Below are 18,321 nucleotides of genomic sequence, written 5' to 3' on the forward strand. Positions count from 1 at the left end.
AAAGGAATGAACTATTGATATATCTAACAATATTGCTAAATCTCAATTGCATTATGCTAAGTGAAAGAAGCCAGACAGAAAGCATATCTAACGAATAATCCCATTAGCATGACATCCTAGAAAAGGTAAAACACAGAGAACAGTGGGCACCTGGCTTTAAGAGTTTAGGGATGGTTTTTGTGTGTTTGTTTGGCAAGTGGTACAACTGTTATGGATGTTGATTGTAGGGGTGGTTATAGGACTACATGTTTGCCAAAAACTCATAGATGTTTTTACTAAAAAGATTAAACGTTACTGTATGCTGATTTAAAAATGAATAAATGTTTAAACTGAGAATAAACTGAGGGCTTATGGGGGGTGGGGGGGGAGGGGAGGGTGGGTGATGGGCATTGAGGAGGGCACCTGTTGGGAGGAGCACTGGGTGTTGTATGGAAACCAATTTGACAATAAATTTCATATCAAAAAAATGAATAAATGTTTAAAAAATGAAATGTTTTCTGCCAATTTTTCTCTTCAAATTTTAAATTGTTTTACAGATAACAGAATAGAGCACCACACACAGGGCACACAGGTAAGGAAAGCGTTCATGATAAATGGTTTACCTGAGTCATACCCTGAGTTCGTTTTCATCACAGTCTTTAGGAAGCAGACTTTTTCCAAGCATTAATCCAGCAAGACTCAAAAAAATTTTTTTGAAATAACTAAAATTTCCATCAATAAAGGGCTGGATAAATAAATTACAGCATGGCATGTCCAACGAAATATATAGAGCCACTTTACTTTTTCTTTTCTTTTTTAGATTTTTTAAAAGTTTATTTATTTTGAGAGAGAGAGAGGGAGCATGGGGGAGGGGCAGAGAGAGAGGGAGAGAGAGAGAATCCCAAGCAGTCTCCACACTGTCAAGTGCCATGTGGGGCTCAAACCCATGAACTGCGAGATCATGACCTGAGCCAAAATCAAGAGTCCAATGCTTAACCGAATGAGCCACTCAGGTGCCCCAAGACACGATATGTTTACAGTTTCCTTTTGGCTAATTCATAAACATAATTCATCGTACATATTTTTTGGTTTTGTAAATGTGTAGTATCAACATTCAGTATATGTCCATGATCAAACTTAACTCCAAACACCCATTCCAAGTGGGAAGACTAGGGATTGTCGGCCATGCTTGATTCTCATCATCACTGTAGGCTGGTAAGGTAGAAAGTTCTGCAGGAAGCTTGCCTGTGATGCCTAATGACTACATAATCTCAGGAAAATTAAATAGCTTTCTGAATTCCAGTATCTTCATCTGCCTAATGGTTACTGTTCCTGTAAGACATGGGCATGGGAAAATACAAGCCATCCTGGGCACCCTTCTTTTTACTGCGCATGTGACAGTAATCACACTTCCTCTCAAAGAAAGCCTTCAGCCTGAGGACCTCATTTTCACCATTGGCTTCAGCTATGGGTCAGCTGCCTATTCCTCTTTCTCAGGCCCCTCCCTTTGCCCTTTCTTACCTGCTGTCTGATGAAGCTGCTTTCCCAAGCTCAACATCAGCAGGAGGAACATGCTCTGTACCCGATCTGAAACAAATAATTGAAAGTCTCAGGGCCTTCTGCAGTTTTGCTGGATCTTGTGATTTGGTGATTTGCTCATTCCTGAAAACAGGGAAAATGACTCATAAACAACTGTTCTGGGGGTGAGGGGGCAGCAGAGGGGGCAGAGCAGAGCCTGGAAGAGAAGTTATAAGTTGAATGCCGGAGAGGGGGTGAGGGGAAGTGAGGCATTCTTTATCGATCCAAATTAGAAGCTCTTCCTTCTCTGAATATGAACCAGTCCTCACGAGTCACCCACACTGCTGATTGTCTGAACCTCCTTGTCCCTTTCACAAAGCCTCCTATAGATTTTTCAGTAGTGGATCCTTGAAAATCAAATGATTGTCAAATGAATAATGCATACCAGCTTCTTGAGGTGGGCTTGAACTCTGGGAGTTAGGTACTCAAAGATAGCATACAGTAGAACAGAACTAAATTCTCAATAAGCACTTGATATTTCCCTGAGCAGGTAAAGTGACAAGTTCTTTTGAGTGTTGTGATGGAGTTTGCCCATTATCTGAACTACCTGTTACTAAGCAGGTTAGACAGGGAGAGCACAGAAGTGGCGACATTGAGCGGGTGCTCAACCTTGATCTTGCTAAAACTCCTAAGCTTCCACATTTGCTCACAGGCTTTCTCCCATCCCAGGACTTCTGGTGGCTGAGGCAAAAGGGACAGGATATACTACTGTCAGCTATTCTGTCCTCACAGAGGCTTTCAAAATTTTATTAGCTATGGAACCATTTCTCCAAGGGAAATTGGTTGGAGCCATACATCCAAATCAGGTACAAGCAGATCTGCTCTGAGGTCTCAGTGTGATGGAAAGCCAGCAGAGGATTTAGATCTGGTGAATGACCTGATCTCATTGCATTTTTAAAAGAGGACTCAGCTTTGGTGTAGACAACAGACTCTTGGGAAGGAGAGTGGGTTGGACAAGATGAGAAGCAGGATGATCAGTGAGGCATGTTTACGCAGAGATGAAGATAGGTTGGATTGAGTGATGGAGCTGGTGGAGGTGAGAAGTGGCATATGTTATATACGAATATACATTTGTTCTTTAAATTTATTTTTTCCCAACAGCATTATTGAAGTGTAACTGACATACAACAGAGGATTATGTGTGTGTGTGTGTGTGTGTGTACACGTGCATGCATGTGTATGTACATAAATACGGAAAACACAGACAATTAAGTGGTACAATTCAGTGGTTTTTAGTATAGTCACAGAATTGTGAAACCCACACCACTATCTAAGTTTGGATTCTTTTCATTACCCCCCAGAAAGGAACCCAATACCCATTGACAGAAACTTCCCAATTTCCCTTCCCTCTCCTTCCAACCTCTGGCAACCACCAATACACTTTCTGTCTCTATTGTTTTCCATATTCTGGATATTTCATTTAAATGGAATTACACATTGTGGCCTTTTGAATCCAGCTTCTTCCACTGAGCTTAATATTTTCAAAATTCATTTATGCTGTAGCACCTATCAGTACTTCATTCCTTTTAATGGTAGAATAGTATTTCATTGTATAACTATACCACATCTTGTCTAGCCATTCATACACCAATGATCCATTTGGGTTGTTCCTACTTGCTGGCTTTTATGAATTATGCTGCTATGGACACTCATGTACAAATTTTTGTGTAGACATGTTTCCAATTCTCTTGGATATGTTGGAGTGTAACTGTTTGGTTAAATAGTAACTCTATGTTTACTTTTTGAGAAATTGCCAAACTGTTTATCAGATATATAATTTGCAAACACTTTATCCCACTCTGCAACTTGTCTTTTCAGCTTCTTGATAATGTTCTTTGAAGCACAAATATTTTAATTTAATTTAATTTTAAAGCACAAATTATTTTAATTCTGATGAAGCCCCATTTATCTATTTTCTTTTTTATTGCTTGTGCTTTAGGTGTCATATCTAAGAAACCATTGCCTAATCCAAGGTCACAAAGATTTATGTTTTCTTCTATTTTATAGCTTCAGTTCTTATATTTAGGTCTCTGATCCCATTTTGAGGGTTTTTAAAAAGATAATAATTGTCCCTTTATAGATTAAATCATTATAGTTTTGGCTACTGGAAGCCCCTTCAAGGTAGCCTCTGTTTGCTTTTCACACGATCCTATCAATCTTGGAAAGTTTGTTTGCTTTCTGTACAAATTGCCTTAAGTTGACTTCATGTGTCTATTGCCCACACACACAATTAACCTTTCTCTAAGAAGTCCTGTTTTTTTTTTTTTAATTTTTAAAATTAGAAACAAAACAAAAACAGTTTACCCATTTCTCCCACCCCTAAACACCTGCCTCTGGCAACCACCAATCTGTTCTCTGTATCTATGAGCCTGGTTTGTTTGTTGTCTTGTTTGTTTTAGATTCCACATGTAAATGAAATCATACAATATTTGTCTTTCTCTGTTTCACATATTTCACTTAGTGTAATCTCCTTGAGGTTCATCCATGTTGTTGCAAATGGCAAAATTTCATTCTTTTTTTTTTTTTTTGATGAATAATATTCCATTTCTCCCTCTCATACACAAACACACACGCACACACACACACACACACACACATACACACACATACTTAGGTTGATTCCATATCTTGGCTATTATCAATAATACTGTGATAATATTGTAATGAACATGAAGGTGTATATATCTTGAGTTACATTTTCATTTTCTCCAGATAAATACCCAGAAATGGAATTGCTGGACCATATGGTAGTTTTATTTTTATTTTTTTTAGGAACCTCCATACTTTTTTCCATAGTAGCCACACCAATTTACAATTCTACCAAAGTGCACAGGAGCTTCCTTCTTCTCCACATCCTCACCAACACTTGTTATTTCTTGTCTCTTTGATACTCGCCATTCTAACAAGTGATATCTCATGGTGGTTTTGATTTGCATTTCTCTGATGATTAGTGACATTGAGCACTGTTTCATGTACCGGTTGGTTATCTGTATGTCTTTTTTTTGCCAAGACGCTCATTGCCTATGTTTTCTTCAAGGACTTTTTTGGTTTCAGGTCTTACATCCATGTCTTTAATCCATTTTGAATTGATTTCTGTGTATGGTGTAAGAGAGTGGTCCAGTTGCATTCTTTGCATGTGGTTGTCCAATATTTCCAATACTAGTTATTGAATGCTTTGGAACATATTCCTCACTTTCTTCATTTTGCTGAACTCTCTGTTTCTACACTGTAGATGGAACAACTACTTTCCCAGTTTTGAAGGATTGGTCTTATGTAGGAGATGAACCTTAATGTTCAACCATGTCTCATCTCTTGGTTGTCTTGCAAATCTTTATGTTTGTCCAAGCAGCTGATTCTATTTTCTTAAAATAATTCCCAGTAGTGGAGGATGTGCCTGTTAGTATCCAAAAGGGGAGGATCTTTACATCTAGATTCAGGTAGATTGAAAGTCAGATCCTCAGGCATCAGCTTGCAAAAGTATAGAAATAATACAGTCCTGTGGCCTGCAAGTGTAAGTCCTACTGGCCACCAGAACCAGGCAATTTGGAGGTGTCCTCTGGGTAGCAGTCACAACAATTTGGGCTCAAGATGAGTATACAAACTTTCTTCTGGGTCCTGCTGGTGAACTGAAATGAAGCAGAGGGAGGGCACCAAGATGGCGCCCACAGCCTACGTTAATCAGGAGCAGCTCTGCAGGCCACCAAATGTGTGAAAGACAGTAACCCTGCCCCTCAGGGTGCAGCCCTAGGAGAAGCAAAAAGGCTTTCCTCACAGAAAGACTGGGGTGTGTGCATCAGTGTGCTGTTTGTGCAGTGCTCTGGAGGCATCACCCTGCCCAGAGCTGTCTCTCAATTTCACAGTCCTCTGGAACCTAGCAATTCAAGCCCTCTGGCCAACAGAGCCGGGTGATGAAGGGGTAAGGAGTCCCCTGGGCAGCTGCTGCAAAAACCCAGTATACCCTGTAAGGCTGCCTGGCAGGAGACACTAGTGTTCTGCAGTATGTCAGAGGATGAGTGTGCAAATAGCACCAGCCTTCCAAGGTCTCTGGAAAGGATTACACCAGCCCCTACAGGTGTGTTAATCAGCACCCTGCCTCTCAGGGTGCAGCCGTGAATGATTAGCTACTAGGCTTCCTTCACAGAAAGACTGAGCTCCTGGGTCTGTGGCTACTCTGGCTCCCTTACATTTCCACAGGAATTTTAGGACCAGGTTGTCCATTTCCAAAAAGGAAAAAAAAAAAAAAAAAAGGCAGTTGGAATCTTGAATCTTGATAGGAATTGCACTCAATCTGTAGATCCATTGGGGAATATACCAATCTTCATAATGTTAAGTCTTCCAAAAATGAACATAGCATGTCTTTCCATTTACTTAGGTTTTCTATCTTTTCAAATAAGACCTTATGAGATTTGCTGTCAGGTTGGATATGTAGTTTGACAACGATAGATAAATGCAGGAAATTTTCCACATTTGAGACTTGAGGCATTAGGGCAATGCAGGTGGTATTTTTTAAACTGGAGAAGGTGGAGGAGAGAAACAGATTAAGGAGCAGAAATCAGGACGTGTTTGGCACGTACTCGGTTTGAGATGCCAGCTCGACATCCACGTGAAGATATGTAGTAGGCAGTTGGATAACAGGGGGTCCAGAGTTTGGGGTAGAGGTAAATTTGGGAGTGCTCAATGTCTACATGTTACTTAATGCCATAGGGCTGCGTGACATCACCACGAGAGAGACAGAGGAGAAAAAGTGTCGAAGGACTGGAATGTGGGCCGTTCCAACACTTATAGATCCCTGGGACGGCGGGCACTAGCAAAGAAGATTGAGGGGAAGGGTAAAAAGGCTAATTAATCCCGCCTTTTATTTTCAGTTTTCTGATACTTGGACATTTGGGCTCTTGATCCTGCAGGGACTAGCCCCCGTCCCCACCCCAAAGATTAGTCAATTCCTAGAGGCAGTGAGCAACTCACCAGGAGGGTGCCTTTCAAATGCAAACCAACCAATCCAGAACCCCACACTCCAACCACCTCCTCACTGCCCCAACAACCCTGGGGCCAGGTACCACAAAACAAGGGACAACCCCTATGTTCCAGATCCTGATGAATAATTTCAAACTAGACAATTTAAGCCTGCCTTCCCATCCCTTCTTGTGGAAACCACAATAAAGACTCCTGGCCACATTTCCCTTTCCGCTCTGCCTCCTGTCTGAGCCACCTAGGTGCTCCCCTAGGTGGTCCCTGAAGGGTGGCATGCCTCCTTCTCTCAAGATCTGAAGACACAACAACCTATTTTTTCAATGGCAGTTATCTCCTGATCTGTTGGCCTCGCCACACCTCAATTATAAGGAAACCTAGAGTTTAATTTTTGTAATACTTTTTTATTCATTTCTGAGAGACAGAGCATGAGTGGGGGAGGGGCAGAGAGAGAGGGAGACACAGAATCCGAAGCAGGCTCCAGGCTCTGAGCTGTTAGCACAGAGACCAACACGGGGCTTGAACCCATGGACCGTGAGATCATGACCTGAGCTGCAGTCGGATGCTTAACCAACTGAGCCACCCAGGTGCCCTGTGGAAACCTAGAGTTTAAAACACAGTGTTCCAAGGAGGGGGTGTTCAGCTGAGCCAAATGCTGCTGAGAGTTGGCATTAGCAGCGTGGAGGTCATGAGAGAGCCCACTTGTGGGACGTCCATGGATTTGGTGCAGATGAAAAGACTGTGAAGTGGAGAGAAAATAAGAGCTAAGAGTGTAGAGACAACAGAATATAGGCAGTGCTTCAGAGAAGAGTATTATAACAAGAGAGAGCAACGAGGCAGTAGCTAGGAGGGATTGTGAGGTCCACAGAGGGCTGTAATCTTGTTTTCATTTTAGAAAGAGACATATTACCATGGGTACCAACTAGGAGCTCCATCAAGTGCTTTCCATAGGGAAATGCTAGACCTTAGCTGGACTTGAAGACCCTCTTCCTTATTGAAAAGGCAAATGTACCCAGAAAAGAAACCATCTTCATGCTGCACTTGCCCAGCATTCTTATTTCTAGAGCTAAGAAGGATAGCGTGTAACACATTCTGGCAACAGAAAGGACGCCTGGCTCACCCAGACCTGGCTGTAACTTCCCCTTCTTCCTTGCCCGTCTAAGGGGACTTTCCTTGCACACTACCTCCACAGAGAGATAGATAATGTTATGAAGGTACTTTCCAACCAGCAGCTTCTTCCAGCTAGGGATAGTCTCTTCTGTGCAATGGATAAGAGCTCATGCTCTAAAGTCAGACACATCTGAGCTCAAAACCTGGGTCTAGAATTATGAACCTCTAAGGCCCTGGGCACTTTACGAAAACTCTTTGTGTCCTATATTCCTGTAATGCCAAATAATATTAACACCTACCTCAAGCCAGAATCTTGGGTGTGTCGTCTTGAACCTACTCGTCTCTCGTCTTGCAAATCCAGTCCATCCCCCAGTCCTATTAATTCTATGCCAGGATACTTCTGGATGATGCCTCTTCTTTGTACCACCCCGCTGCCATCATCTTTATTCAGCATCTCGTCATTCCGCTTTATACCATGGCAGAGCATCCTGCTCAAAATCTTTTGATGGCTTAGCATTTCACTGAGAATAAAGTCCTGAGTCCGTCTAGTAGTCCAGGCAAGAGGGATCGCTGCCTTGAGCCCTGTGCTTTAGTGGACTCGACAGTGGCCATGCTCCTGGTGTTTGCAGAGCTAAGAGTGTCCTCTGGGGCCCTTGACCTGCCCCTAAACCCCGCCACAATCTGGGTTCTTGGGACTCTGGAGTTCTCTAAGTGGCCCTAAGCTTGATGCCAGGTCTTTGGGGCTTCTTCCCCAGATGCATTCCCTCAAAAGCAGACCTTGTTGCCAGTGTGCAACTCCCTAAATGCAGAGACTTTCCTTGGTCTTTCCGATGAGACTGTCTTATGCAAAATCACAACACCACCACTCCTCCAGCATTCCCAATTCTCCTTAGCTCTCTCAACTTTCCAAAGCACTCATAACCATCTGACATGCCACATAATGCACTCATTTGTTATATTATCATCTACTGTCTTCGATAAGAATCTAATCACTAAAATGACAGAGATCTTTGTCTGATTTGCTTATTAACATCTTTCAGTCCCTAGAACTGTGTCTGGTAGGAAGCTGGCACTCGGTTCATACTGGATGAATGAATTATCCATTTACCTGGCAGGAAGACTCTCCTGAATACTGAATAATCAAATGTGACCATGTCACTCCTGCTTAAAAGATTCCAATAGCTCCGGTGATTTATAAGGTAAAGTTCTCCTTTGCGTGGGCTACACAACTTTTTCAGATCTGGTCCCTCCTGCCTTAGCCACAGAAGTAATACAGGTGCTTTCCATGACAAGGCCCTCACAGGTGCTCTGAGATTCTAATCTCTCTTAACTGATCTCCATTTATTTTGTCCAATCTTATTTCCCCTCTATCTCAGTTTCTACTGGAGCTCGAAGAAACTGTACTGGGTCATAAATATTTCCTTAAGTGGCCTTACATTCTTATGCACTCAACACAAGTAGATAAGCCTTTTCTAGCTGCTCCAAGCTGTTCCTTCTGCCTCAGTTGTTGTCTGCTATTCACTAATGTTAGCACTCAACTCCTTGTTGGTATATTAATTTGTTACACGTCTGTCTTTCATGTTAGAACAAGAGCTCTTTGTACTGTATTAGGTCCTTATAACACTCCTCTTTATCTTGGTGTGTGTTTGTGTGTATGCATGTCCGTGTGTTTCATAAATGTTTATAACTGTTTATAAAGGATAATGACTGTTCCCTGAAGGAACAGATGAACGAGTGCCTGTGTGGCAATATGGTATCATACTCTGAGACTACTGGCCCCCAGTTGACTCCTTCCTCTATGAGAGAAACAGAAAACTTAATTTGTTTAATCATTTTCATCAAATAAGAAATTTTCATGGATTTATGTCACTCACTGTAGAATGGGTTTCTAAGAGCAGGTTCTGGGAACCTTTACTGTTGGTAAGTTTGAACTCTTTTATATTCAGACTGGCAAAGCCCGAAAGAGTTACTTTGGAAAACTTATGGAGTGCACTTCCCAAATTAATTCACTCAAGCATCATTTACAAAGCATCTGTATGTAAGGCACGCCTTTGGCTGAAAGAGCACAGAGAGGACACCTCTCCATGAGATGAAATGAATGTGTTCAAACACCCATGCTCCCTCTTCCTTCCATCTCCCCTTCTGAAATTCACCTTTGTTTTGGAGATAACTATATAATTGTCCAGGCCTACATGGCCATTCATTTTTATCCTGATTGTATATTCCTTATGTATGTGTTTGTTTGTGCTGGGGTTTCCATCAGGCAGAGGATGTTCATTGTAGCTGTCTGTACTCCGGCAAGCTCCCCTCTAAGGAATACACTAGAATGTGACTAGAAAAAACATTTTCAAAAAAAAAAAAAAAAAAAAAAAAAAAAAAGAAAGGAAGAAAAGAAAAGAAAAGAAAGAAAAGAAAAGACATTTTTTCAATCAAATGATCAGTTTAGCTGAATTTCTTAAATTTCTGGATAATTCTTAATGAATTCTGGGTAATTCCTGACAATTCTGCCTATGAACATACTGTAGAGGTTGGGGTCTAGTCATGGTATGAAACGGAACAGGACAGCAGAAGACACTAAATTCTAGAACGTTTTCTTGTGGCCCTAAAGAGAGTCATGAAGGGAGCTCTCAGTCACAAGATGCTCAGGCTTGAGAGAGAGAAGAAGCAAGGCCACTCTTTTTTAATTTATTTATTTTAAAATTTTTATTTATTCATGCATGTATGTATGTATTTGTTATTATTATTTAGACCAGAATTTCTCATTTTTAATATGGAACGACTTAAAATTTGTTTGTAATAAGGGCCACTCTTTTTAGATTGGTGAAGAGTCATGCTGAGATGGCTCCCCCAGGCCACTAGGGAAGCTGCTTCTCTCAATGGCATGGTGGAAAGCTCTGAGCTAGGCATCAAGAGACATTAGTCAATTAAAAAAAATTTTTTAGTGTTTATTTATTTTTGAGAGAGACAGAGCATGAGCAGGGGAGGAGGAGGAGTAGAGAGAGAGGGAGACACAGAATCCGAAGCAGGCTCCAGGTTCTGAGCTGTCAGCACAGAGCCCGATGTGGGGCTCAAACCCACCAGCTGTGAGATCATGACCTGAGCCAAAGTCAGTGCTTAACCAACTGAGCCACCCAGGCACCCTGAGACATTAGTCAATTTAACATCAGTTCAAGTTTAACTTAAATTGCATCTCAACTTTTTAGCTAATGAATATGATGCTCCACTTTTTGTACGTCTTTGAATTAGAAAATTCACTCAAGTCAAAGTGGGAATCAAGACAAGGATTCATGTAAGAAAGGATCCCTGCCCTCTAAGACATTATACCATAGTCAGAACATCAAAATTCTGTACACATGAAAAATAGTAAGAGGCGATGTGAAAGGTTTCTACATGAAAATGCCCAGACCATACAAGTTGCCTGGTGGGAGGATACGTCCAAGATTGAGTGGGATTTGGGGAGTTGGAGCTACTCTGGAGGCTCCTGCAGAAGAGTTAGAAGTAATCTCAGAGGTTCACACACACTCAGGTCTTATCGAGGAGGACCAGGAACAGCATATCTAGGGTTGAGACATTCTGTCAATGGTTTAATGCCAGTTATAGCTTGTCAACAAGTGAGTGACAATTCCAAAGAAGTATGTGAAACAGATCAAATCTATGGGGTTTTTTTTTTGTTTGTATAGAAATGAGGGAGTGAAATTGAATGCCAGTCACTCAATGAGGGGGTCATAGTATTAATTCAGATGTTTGGTAAAGCCCCTGACTTAGGTTCAGAAAAGGGAAGAAAGGCAGAGGAAGGAGAAACTCATCACAAGACAATTGACAAAACAATTGACAAAACAATTGACAAGTGATCAGCCATACAGGAAAGAAAGAGAAGCAACAAGTTGACTGTGGTTTTGAAGCCTGAAAATCAAGACACAATGGTGATGCCATTGCAGAGGGGTAGAGTGGAGGAAAGACTAGATCAAGAGCCATTTTACAGGGAATGCCACGAGTGGGGTTTGAGTCATGAAGTAATTGAAACAACTCAAGACAGATGAAAGCCTCACGTTTGGGGCACAATTCAGTGCTAGAGACAAACATGTTAATTCCAACATGCAAATGCCAATTGACATTGGGGGAATGAATTAACTCTCTCAGAGGGAAAGTATATAAAAACACAGGTTGGAGAAAAAAAAGAGTCTGAACTCTCTCTGACGGATGCCTCCAAATTAGGAGAGCAGGAGTAGGAGTCCAGAGCAGAAGGCAAAGAAGAAATGGTCCAAGAGTATGAAAAGCTCCCCACCATAGTATCTCAGAGCCAAAGGAGGAAAATCCCAAGAAGCAGAGGGATTGATAATACAGATCTGGAAAATTAGAACTGGGAACCAGCCTCCAGAGGTGTTAGAGAGTGCTGGAAGGCACTGAGGTGATTGGTGCTGGATAAACTTTCAGATACCTGTATCTATTGGAATTCTGTCAGTTGATTAAAGATGGGGGGACCACAAGGTGTAGGAGACAGGTGGAATGGTAGAGCAGGCTGTGACAGGAAGAGACCAGGCTGCAGAAGCCTCACCGCAGGGTGACTTAAGTATGCCCCAGTGAAGGTACGTGGTATATTTGGGCACTGCTATGTGGAATAAAAACGTCACACAACAATCTATGGATCTCTATCCCATGCATCTTAAAGCAAGTTGACTCAGAAGCACAACCTGAAATACTGCCTCTGAGCTCATTTGCACTGTATTCTTCTCAAATCAACCCCCATCTGCTCCCTGGGTATTCCACAAACGCACAAATGACCCACATCTGGCGATTCAACTGTGGATTCATCAAATCAAATCGTTTTCTAACTCAACAGGCACCCTCTGCATGATTGAGGCACTGTGCCAGGCATTGAGTTTCAGAGAACCTAAAAGGTACAGTCCTGGCCCCTGAAGACCTCCAGTCGAATGGAAAGGCTCCCGAGAAAGAGAAATCTGGGGAGAGCACATCTGGAAGCTGCAGGTCAGCAAGAGCTGCTGGTAGAGAGAGTTCAGGTAATGAAGGCGCATAGACCACTTCTGAGAGGCAGGAGCAATATGGTGTTCATGCATGCATTGACTTCTTGGGCTTGGAAGGGAGCTCAGAGAAAATCCAGTCAATTGGCATTTAACTCTGGATACTACGTCTGATTACTATTCACACTGAATATTCTTACTGTGCACTGTGTTAATCGATGTCTGCAATTCCCTTGCACAGAATCATAGAATTTCAGGAATAGAAAGCTTATTTATAGGCAATTTCACTCAAGCTGCTCACTTCACCCCTCTCCCACATGAAATCCACGGTCCTCTCTTTTCTACTATTTGCACCCAGGCAGTGAGCAATACATAGCAACAGTGTTCTTTCAGTTAGCTAATCTTGCTCTAATCGTTTTATATAGAAAAGTAAGTCTTTTAGTAGGCCTCGAATCTAATTTAGTAAGCCTCTAATCTAATTAAAACTAACAGTTGCATGTACTATAAGTTAATTTAATTGTAGTTGGTTTTTTTTGTTGCTTTTCTTTGTTTTAAACAGTTTACTCTTAGAGCATAGCTTGTAAACGCAGATTAGTCTGGAACGCTGCCTGCCTGCCAAAGGGATAGTTACAACCAGAGATCTGAAGTAAACAAAAAACAAAACAAAACAAAAAAACAAATTTTTAAGTTCCATTAACCTTCCCCAAATTCTAAGCTGAGAGACAATCTCAAGATAGTTAATTTTTTTTTTTTTGCACTGCATATTTATTCTGTGCAGGAAAAAAAAAAAAAATCTCAGCTCATAAATCTTCCCAACATGTAATACGTATACAAGCGAGCTTGAGAAATCCCACTATTTTGGAGACAGCAAGATATTAGCTTGTTAGCGTGCCTGAACATAACTGCCGAGGCAGATGTTCTCCTGCTTGCAATGATGTAAAGGGAAAGTGTGCCCACACTTACCTGACCGTGGCAGCCTCATCATCGTCTGCAACACCAGTTCAGTGAGGAGGAAATCTCAACCTACTGGATACTCACATCAGAACTTGGCCCCACTCCACAGGCAAAGACGTTAAAGAAAAGAAGCAACAAACAGCAGCTCCTGTGTCAGACTCTGTCATAGGAGTCAACTGAACAAACAGCCGAAACCAAACAAAACCAAAAAAAAAAAAAAAAAAAATGTAGGTTGCTACCTAAACCACTGCAACAAGCCTCAGCTCCCAGCCAGGATTCTTCCCAGCTGGCAGAGGGACATATGAGGACGGGCCACAAAAAGCTGTCACGTAAGGTACGTTAGGGAAGAGAAGAAAAGACATCATCTCCATCTAGCTCAGGCTTCCTTGTAACACGAGGGTAATTCAAACCAAAACTAAGTCTGAGGAACTGGCTGAAACCCAGCCTACTGAGAAGTTTTGGTTTTGCTTTTAAGCACTGCTCCTCTGCCCTCAGGTGCACCTTGCAATGTGTCCCTGAAGAAGCTGGTGCACTTGGTAGGAAAAGGGGAGGAAGAGAACACCAGCACATTCTAGCTGTGCGCCAGGGACTTTTTGCAGGTGCCTTTGTTTGTTTCCTAGTGCTGCTGTAAGAAGTTAGCACAGACTGGGTGGATTAAGACAGCAGACACTACGCTCAAGGTTTGCCCACATTTCTGGAGGCAAGGTGGGTGAAATCAGGTGTCACAGGGCCACTGCCTCTAAAGGCTCCAGTCAAGAATGCCCTCTTGCTGATTCCCAGCTTGCCGTGTGATTCTGGCAAGCCTTGGCCACTCTCCTGGGTTTGTAGCTGATCACTCCAATCTCTGTCTCCATCTTCACAGGACTTTCTTCTCTTGTGTATCTTTGAGTGTCCTTTCCTTTTCTTAGAAGGACACCAGCCATTGGATTAGGGCACACCCTAATCCAAGATGACCTCATCTTAAGTAATCACTTCTGCAAATACCTTGCTTCACATAAGGTCACATTCTGAGGCTCCAGGTGGACATAAATATTTGGGGAAATTGTTTGACCCACTACAGGACTCCATTCTCGGAGCAATGTGTGGTCTACATACCATCGGGCCCATTTTACATATGAAGAAAGAGTCGAGGTCAAGCAACCCTTCCTCAGCTGCATGGCTGAATTTGGACTCAGGCCTCTGTGGTCCCACTACATGTGAGGCTTTCCAGCAGTGAGACTCAAAGCGGGTGCAGAACAGGCCAACTTGAGCGCAAGGCTGGATGACCAACCCATTCCTGCCGCCCCATCCCCTTGGGCTCATAGGTGTGGCCTGAGCAGGGACAAGGCTCTGAGGTGCACGTAGGGTGTGTGTTCTTAGCCGCATTTATCTAATATTTTCTCGTACTCTGTCCATGACGTGCCTTAATTGGTTTTCTTCTGAAAAAGCAGCCTTCTTCTTTCTTCCTTGTTCTTTCAACTGCATCCGTTAAACAAGAAGGAATAAAACTTGTATTGGCTACAAATGGGACTGGCTGCCTATTCCTCAAGGATGGGGCTGTGTCTGTGGGAAGCCAGACTTCCTCTGGGGACCTGCTTCTCCACCCACAGCTCTGGGTGTGTGGTTTCAGGGGGGATGCCTGCTCTTACCTGACCTTCTCCAGTTACCGTGATAGTCTAAAGAAAGGGCATAGGTCCCCCGTGTGGCTCTCAGAGTTTAGTGTCTTCAAGATCCCCACACCATCCATCAGAGTTCTGCCTGTGTTGAAGGGGGAGACCCACTCCCCGCTGTATCTCTCCCTCTGTGCTCTAAGCCCCCTCCCTCTCTGTCCACCTCTTCCCTCCACTCTTTCCTCTGGGCTCTTGCTGAGCAACTGAGGTTTGGGGGGACAAAAAGACTCATCTCAAACCCAGAGAAGGGCTGGGAGTTTTGACAAAGTTCCCAAACGAAACTCAAACTGGAATCTCAGCACACTTTACTGCCTTAGAAATCCATATGCCTCAACGAAACACCGGAGGGGTAGATAACTAGTGTTAACAGCACATTTCTGGGTGGAGGACTTGCAGGTGATGTTTTAGTTTCTTCTTGTGACTTCTATTTTATTTCCTAAATAACTTGCCGTGGACACAGATGACTTTTGTAAAGATGTGGAAATAATCATCAAAAATCAGTAATGGACAGTAAAGTTCAATTGCTAACCAACAGCAACAAGAAATCAGTTTAAGAACTTGGCCAAGGGTTTATGTTTGTTTCCAATTTATTTAATTTAGTGTCGTTCTCTTTATCACAAAAGATCCCTGAGGCATAGCTGACATGCAGAATACAGACCCCTCCATGTTGCATTGATACTTACTAATGGAAAATTAGAACGTAGGTCACAAAATACTGCAATATGATAAGCATAATAATGACCTCACCAATGTCTACCACCAGTCTCCAAGGCCTCCAAGGTCCATTTCATAGAAGGGAAAATTGAGGCAAAGAGAGATTGTTCTGCTTTACCAGGATCACTTTGTAAATGCAGGGCAGAATTCACTTCACTTCTTTCTTCCCCAGATATTTTCCTCCAGATGCAGTGTATATAATGTAATGTGATGTAAATTTTCATGTAAAGCATCTAGAAGACTCCTTGTCCAATAGCAGGAGATAAATCAGTGTTAACTGTTCAAGATCCAAACAACAAGTCCAACCTTTCCCACCCTGCTTGGCCTTATAGAGAAAAAATAAAAGAACCCAGCCTAAGAATGAGAAAAAAAGTGCACCCGGGGTTTTGGAGAAATGAACAAAGACCAAGAGCTTGGGAAGGGGTGAGAATTTCAAGGAGTCAGGAGTTTATCTGGAACTAGCCTTAGCAACCTCCCCAAAGTCAGAAACCAAGGTTTTATTTTATTTTTTTAAATACAATTTATTGTCAAGTTAGCCAACATACAGTGTATGTTACAATGTGCTCTTGGCTTTGGGAGTAGATTCCCATGATTCATTGCTTACATACCACACCCAGTGCTCATCGCAACAAGTGCCCTCCTCAATGCCCATCACCCATTTCCTCTTCCCCACCCTGCCCACCATCAACCCTCAGTTTGTTCTCTGTATTTAAGAGTCTCTTATGGTTTTCTTCCCTCTCTGTTTGAAACTATTTTTTCCCCTTCCCTTCTCCCATGGTCTTCTGTTAAGTTTCTTAAATTCCACATATGAGCGAAAATATATGATATCTTTCTCTTACTTATTTCACTTAGCATAATACCTCTGGTTCCATCCATGTTGTTGCAAATGGCAAGATTTCATTCTTTCTCATTTCTGAGTAGTATTCGTGTGTGAGTGTGTGTGTGTGTGTGTGTGTGTGTATACACACACACACCACATCTTTATCCATTCATCAGCTGATGGATGTTTGGGGTCTTTCCATAATTTGGCTATTGTTGAAAGTGCTGCTATAAACATTGGGGTACATGTGCCCCTCTGAATTGGCACTCCTGTATCCTTTGGATAAATTCCTAGTAGTGCTATTGCTGGGTCGTAGGGTAGTTCCATTTTTAATTTTTTGAGGAAACTCCACACTGTTTTCCAGAGTAGCTGCACCATTTTGCATTCCCACCAACAGTGCAAGAAGTTTCCAGTTTCTCTGCATCCTCGCCAACATCTGTTGTTTGATGTGTATTTCCCTGATGTTGAGTGATGTCGAGCATCTTTTGGTGTGTCTGTTGGCCATCTGGATGTCTTCTTTGGAAAAGTGCCTATTCATGTCTTCTGCCCATTTCTTCACTGGATTATTTGTTTCTCAGGTGTTGAGTTTGGTAAGTTCTTTAAAGATTTTGGATACTAACCCTTTATCCAATATATTTGCAAATATCTTTCCCCATTCCGTCAGTTACCTCTTGGTTTTGTTGACTATTTCCTTTTCAGTGCAGAAGCGTTTTATCTTGATGAGGTCCCAGTAGTTCATTTTTGCTTTTAATTCCCTTGCCTTTGGAGATGTGTCGAGCAAGAAATTGCTGAGGCTGAGGTCAAAGAAGTTGTTGCCTGCTTTCTCCTCTAGGGTTTTGATGGTTTCCTGTCTCACATTTAGGTCTTTCATCCATTTTGAGTTTATTTTTGTGTATGGTGTGAGAAAGTGGTCTAGTTTCATTCTTCTGCATGTTGCTGTCCAATTCTCCCAGCACCATTTGCTAAAGAGACTTTTTCCCATTGGATAATCTTTCCTGCTTTGTTAAAGATTAGTTGGCCATACATTTGTGGGTCCAGTTCTGGTTCTCTATTTTATTCCATTGGTCTATGTGTCTGTTTTTGTGCCAATATCATACTGTCTTGATGATTGCAGCTTTGTAGCACAGGCTAAAATCCGGGATTGTGATGCCTTCAGCTTTGATTTTCTTTTCAACATTACTTTGACTATTCTGGGTCTTTTGTGGTCCCATATAAATTTTAGGTTGTTTGTTCTAGCTCTGAGGAGGATGCTGATGCTATTTCAATTGGGATTGCAATGAATGTGTAGATTGCATTGGGTAGTATCGACATTTTAACAATATTTGTTCTTCCAATCCATGAGCATGGAATGTTTTTCCATTTCTTTGTGTCTTCTTCAATTTATTTCATAGGTTTTCTATGGTTTTCAGCATACAGTTCTTTTACCTCTTTGAGCAACTAAGGCTCTGATGTGTGTTGATGTGGAATGTGATGAATGGCAATGATGGCTAGCCCCCTCTCTTGAAGATGGAGAAGGTCACAGACAACTGGAGGCAGAGAGAGAGGGGAGAAGACCACCTGGGGCCTCCCT

General features: G+C 42.1%; 1 protein-coding gene across 6 annotated transcripts in view; it reads right to left on the bottom strand.

The window, feature by feature from the left end:
* The window catches only part of PDCD1LG2 (programmed cell death 1 ligand 2), a 100,522-nt gene extending 86,533 nt beyond the window's left edge, over positions 1-13,989 (bottom strand). For 3 of the 6 annotated variants that reach the window (XM_045468025.1, XM_045468027.1, XM_045468026.1), the window contains exons 1-2: positions 13,578-13,985; positions 1,501-1,566 (exon numbers count right to left, since the gene is read on the bottom strand). In XM_045468025.1, coding sequence (XP_045323981.1) covers positions 1,501-1,566; positions 13,578-13,599 — 88 coding nt within the window. In that variant the 5' untranslated portion in view covers positions 13,600-13,985. Of the gene's footprint in view, positions 1-1,500; positions 1,642-13,577 lie in introns of all 6 variants that reach the window. The other 3 variants (XM_045468029.1, XM_045468028.1, XM_045468030.1) reach the window with 3 other exon arrangements.
* Positions 13,990-18,321: the final 4,332 nt, after the last annotated feature.

This window comes from Leopardus geoffroyi, chromosome D4 (assembly GCF_018350155.1).
Source record: "Leopardus geoffroyi isolate Oge1 chromosome D4, O.geoffroyi_Oge1_pat1.0, whole genome shotgun sequence".
Classification (NCBI taxonomy): domain Eukaryota; kingdom Metazoa; phylum Chordata; class Mammalia; order Carnivora; family Felidae; genus Leopardus; species Leopardus geoffroyi.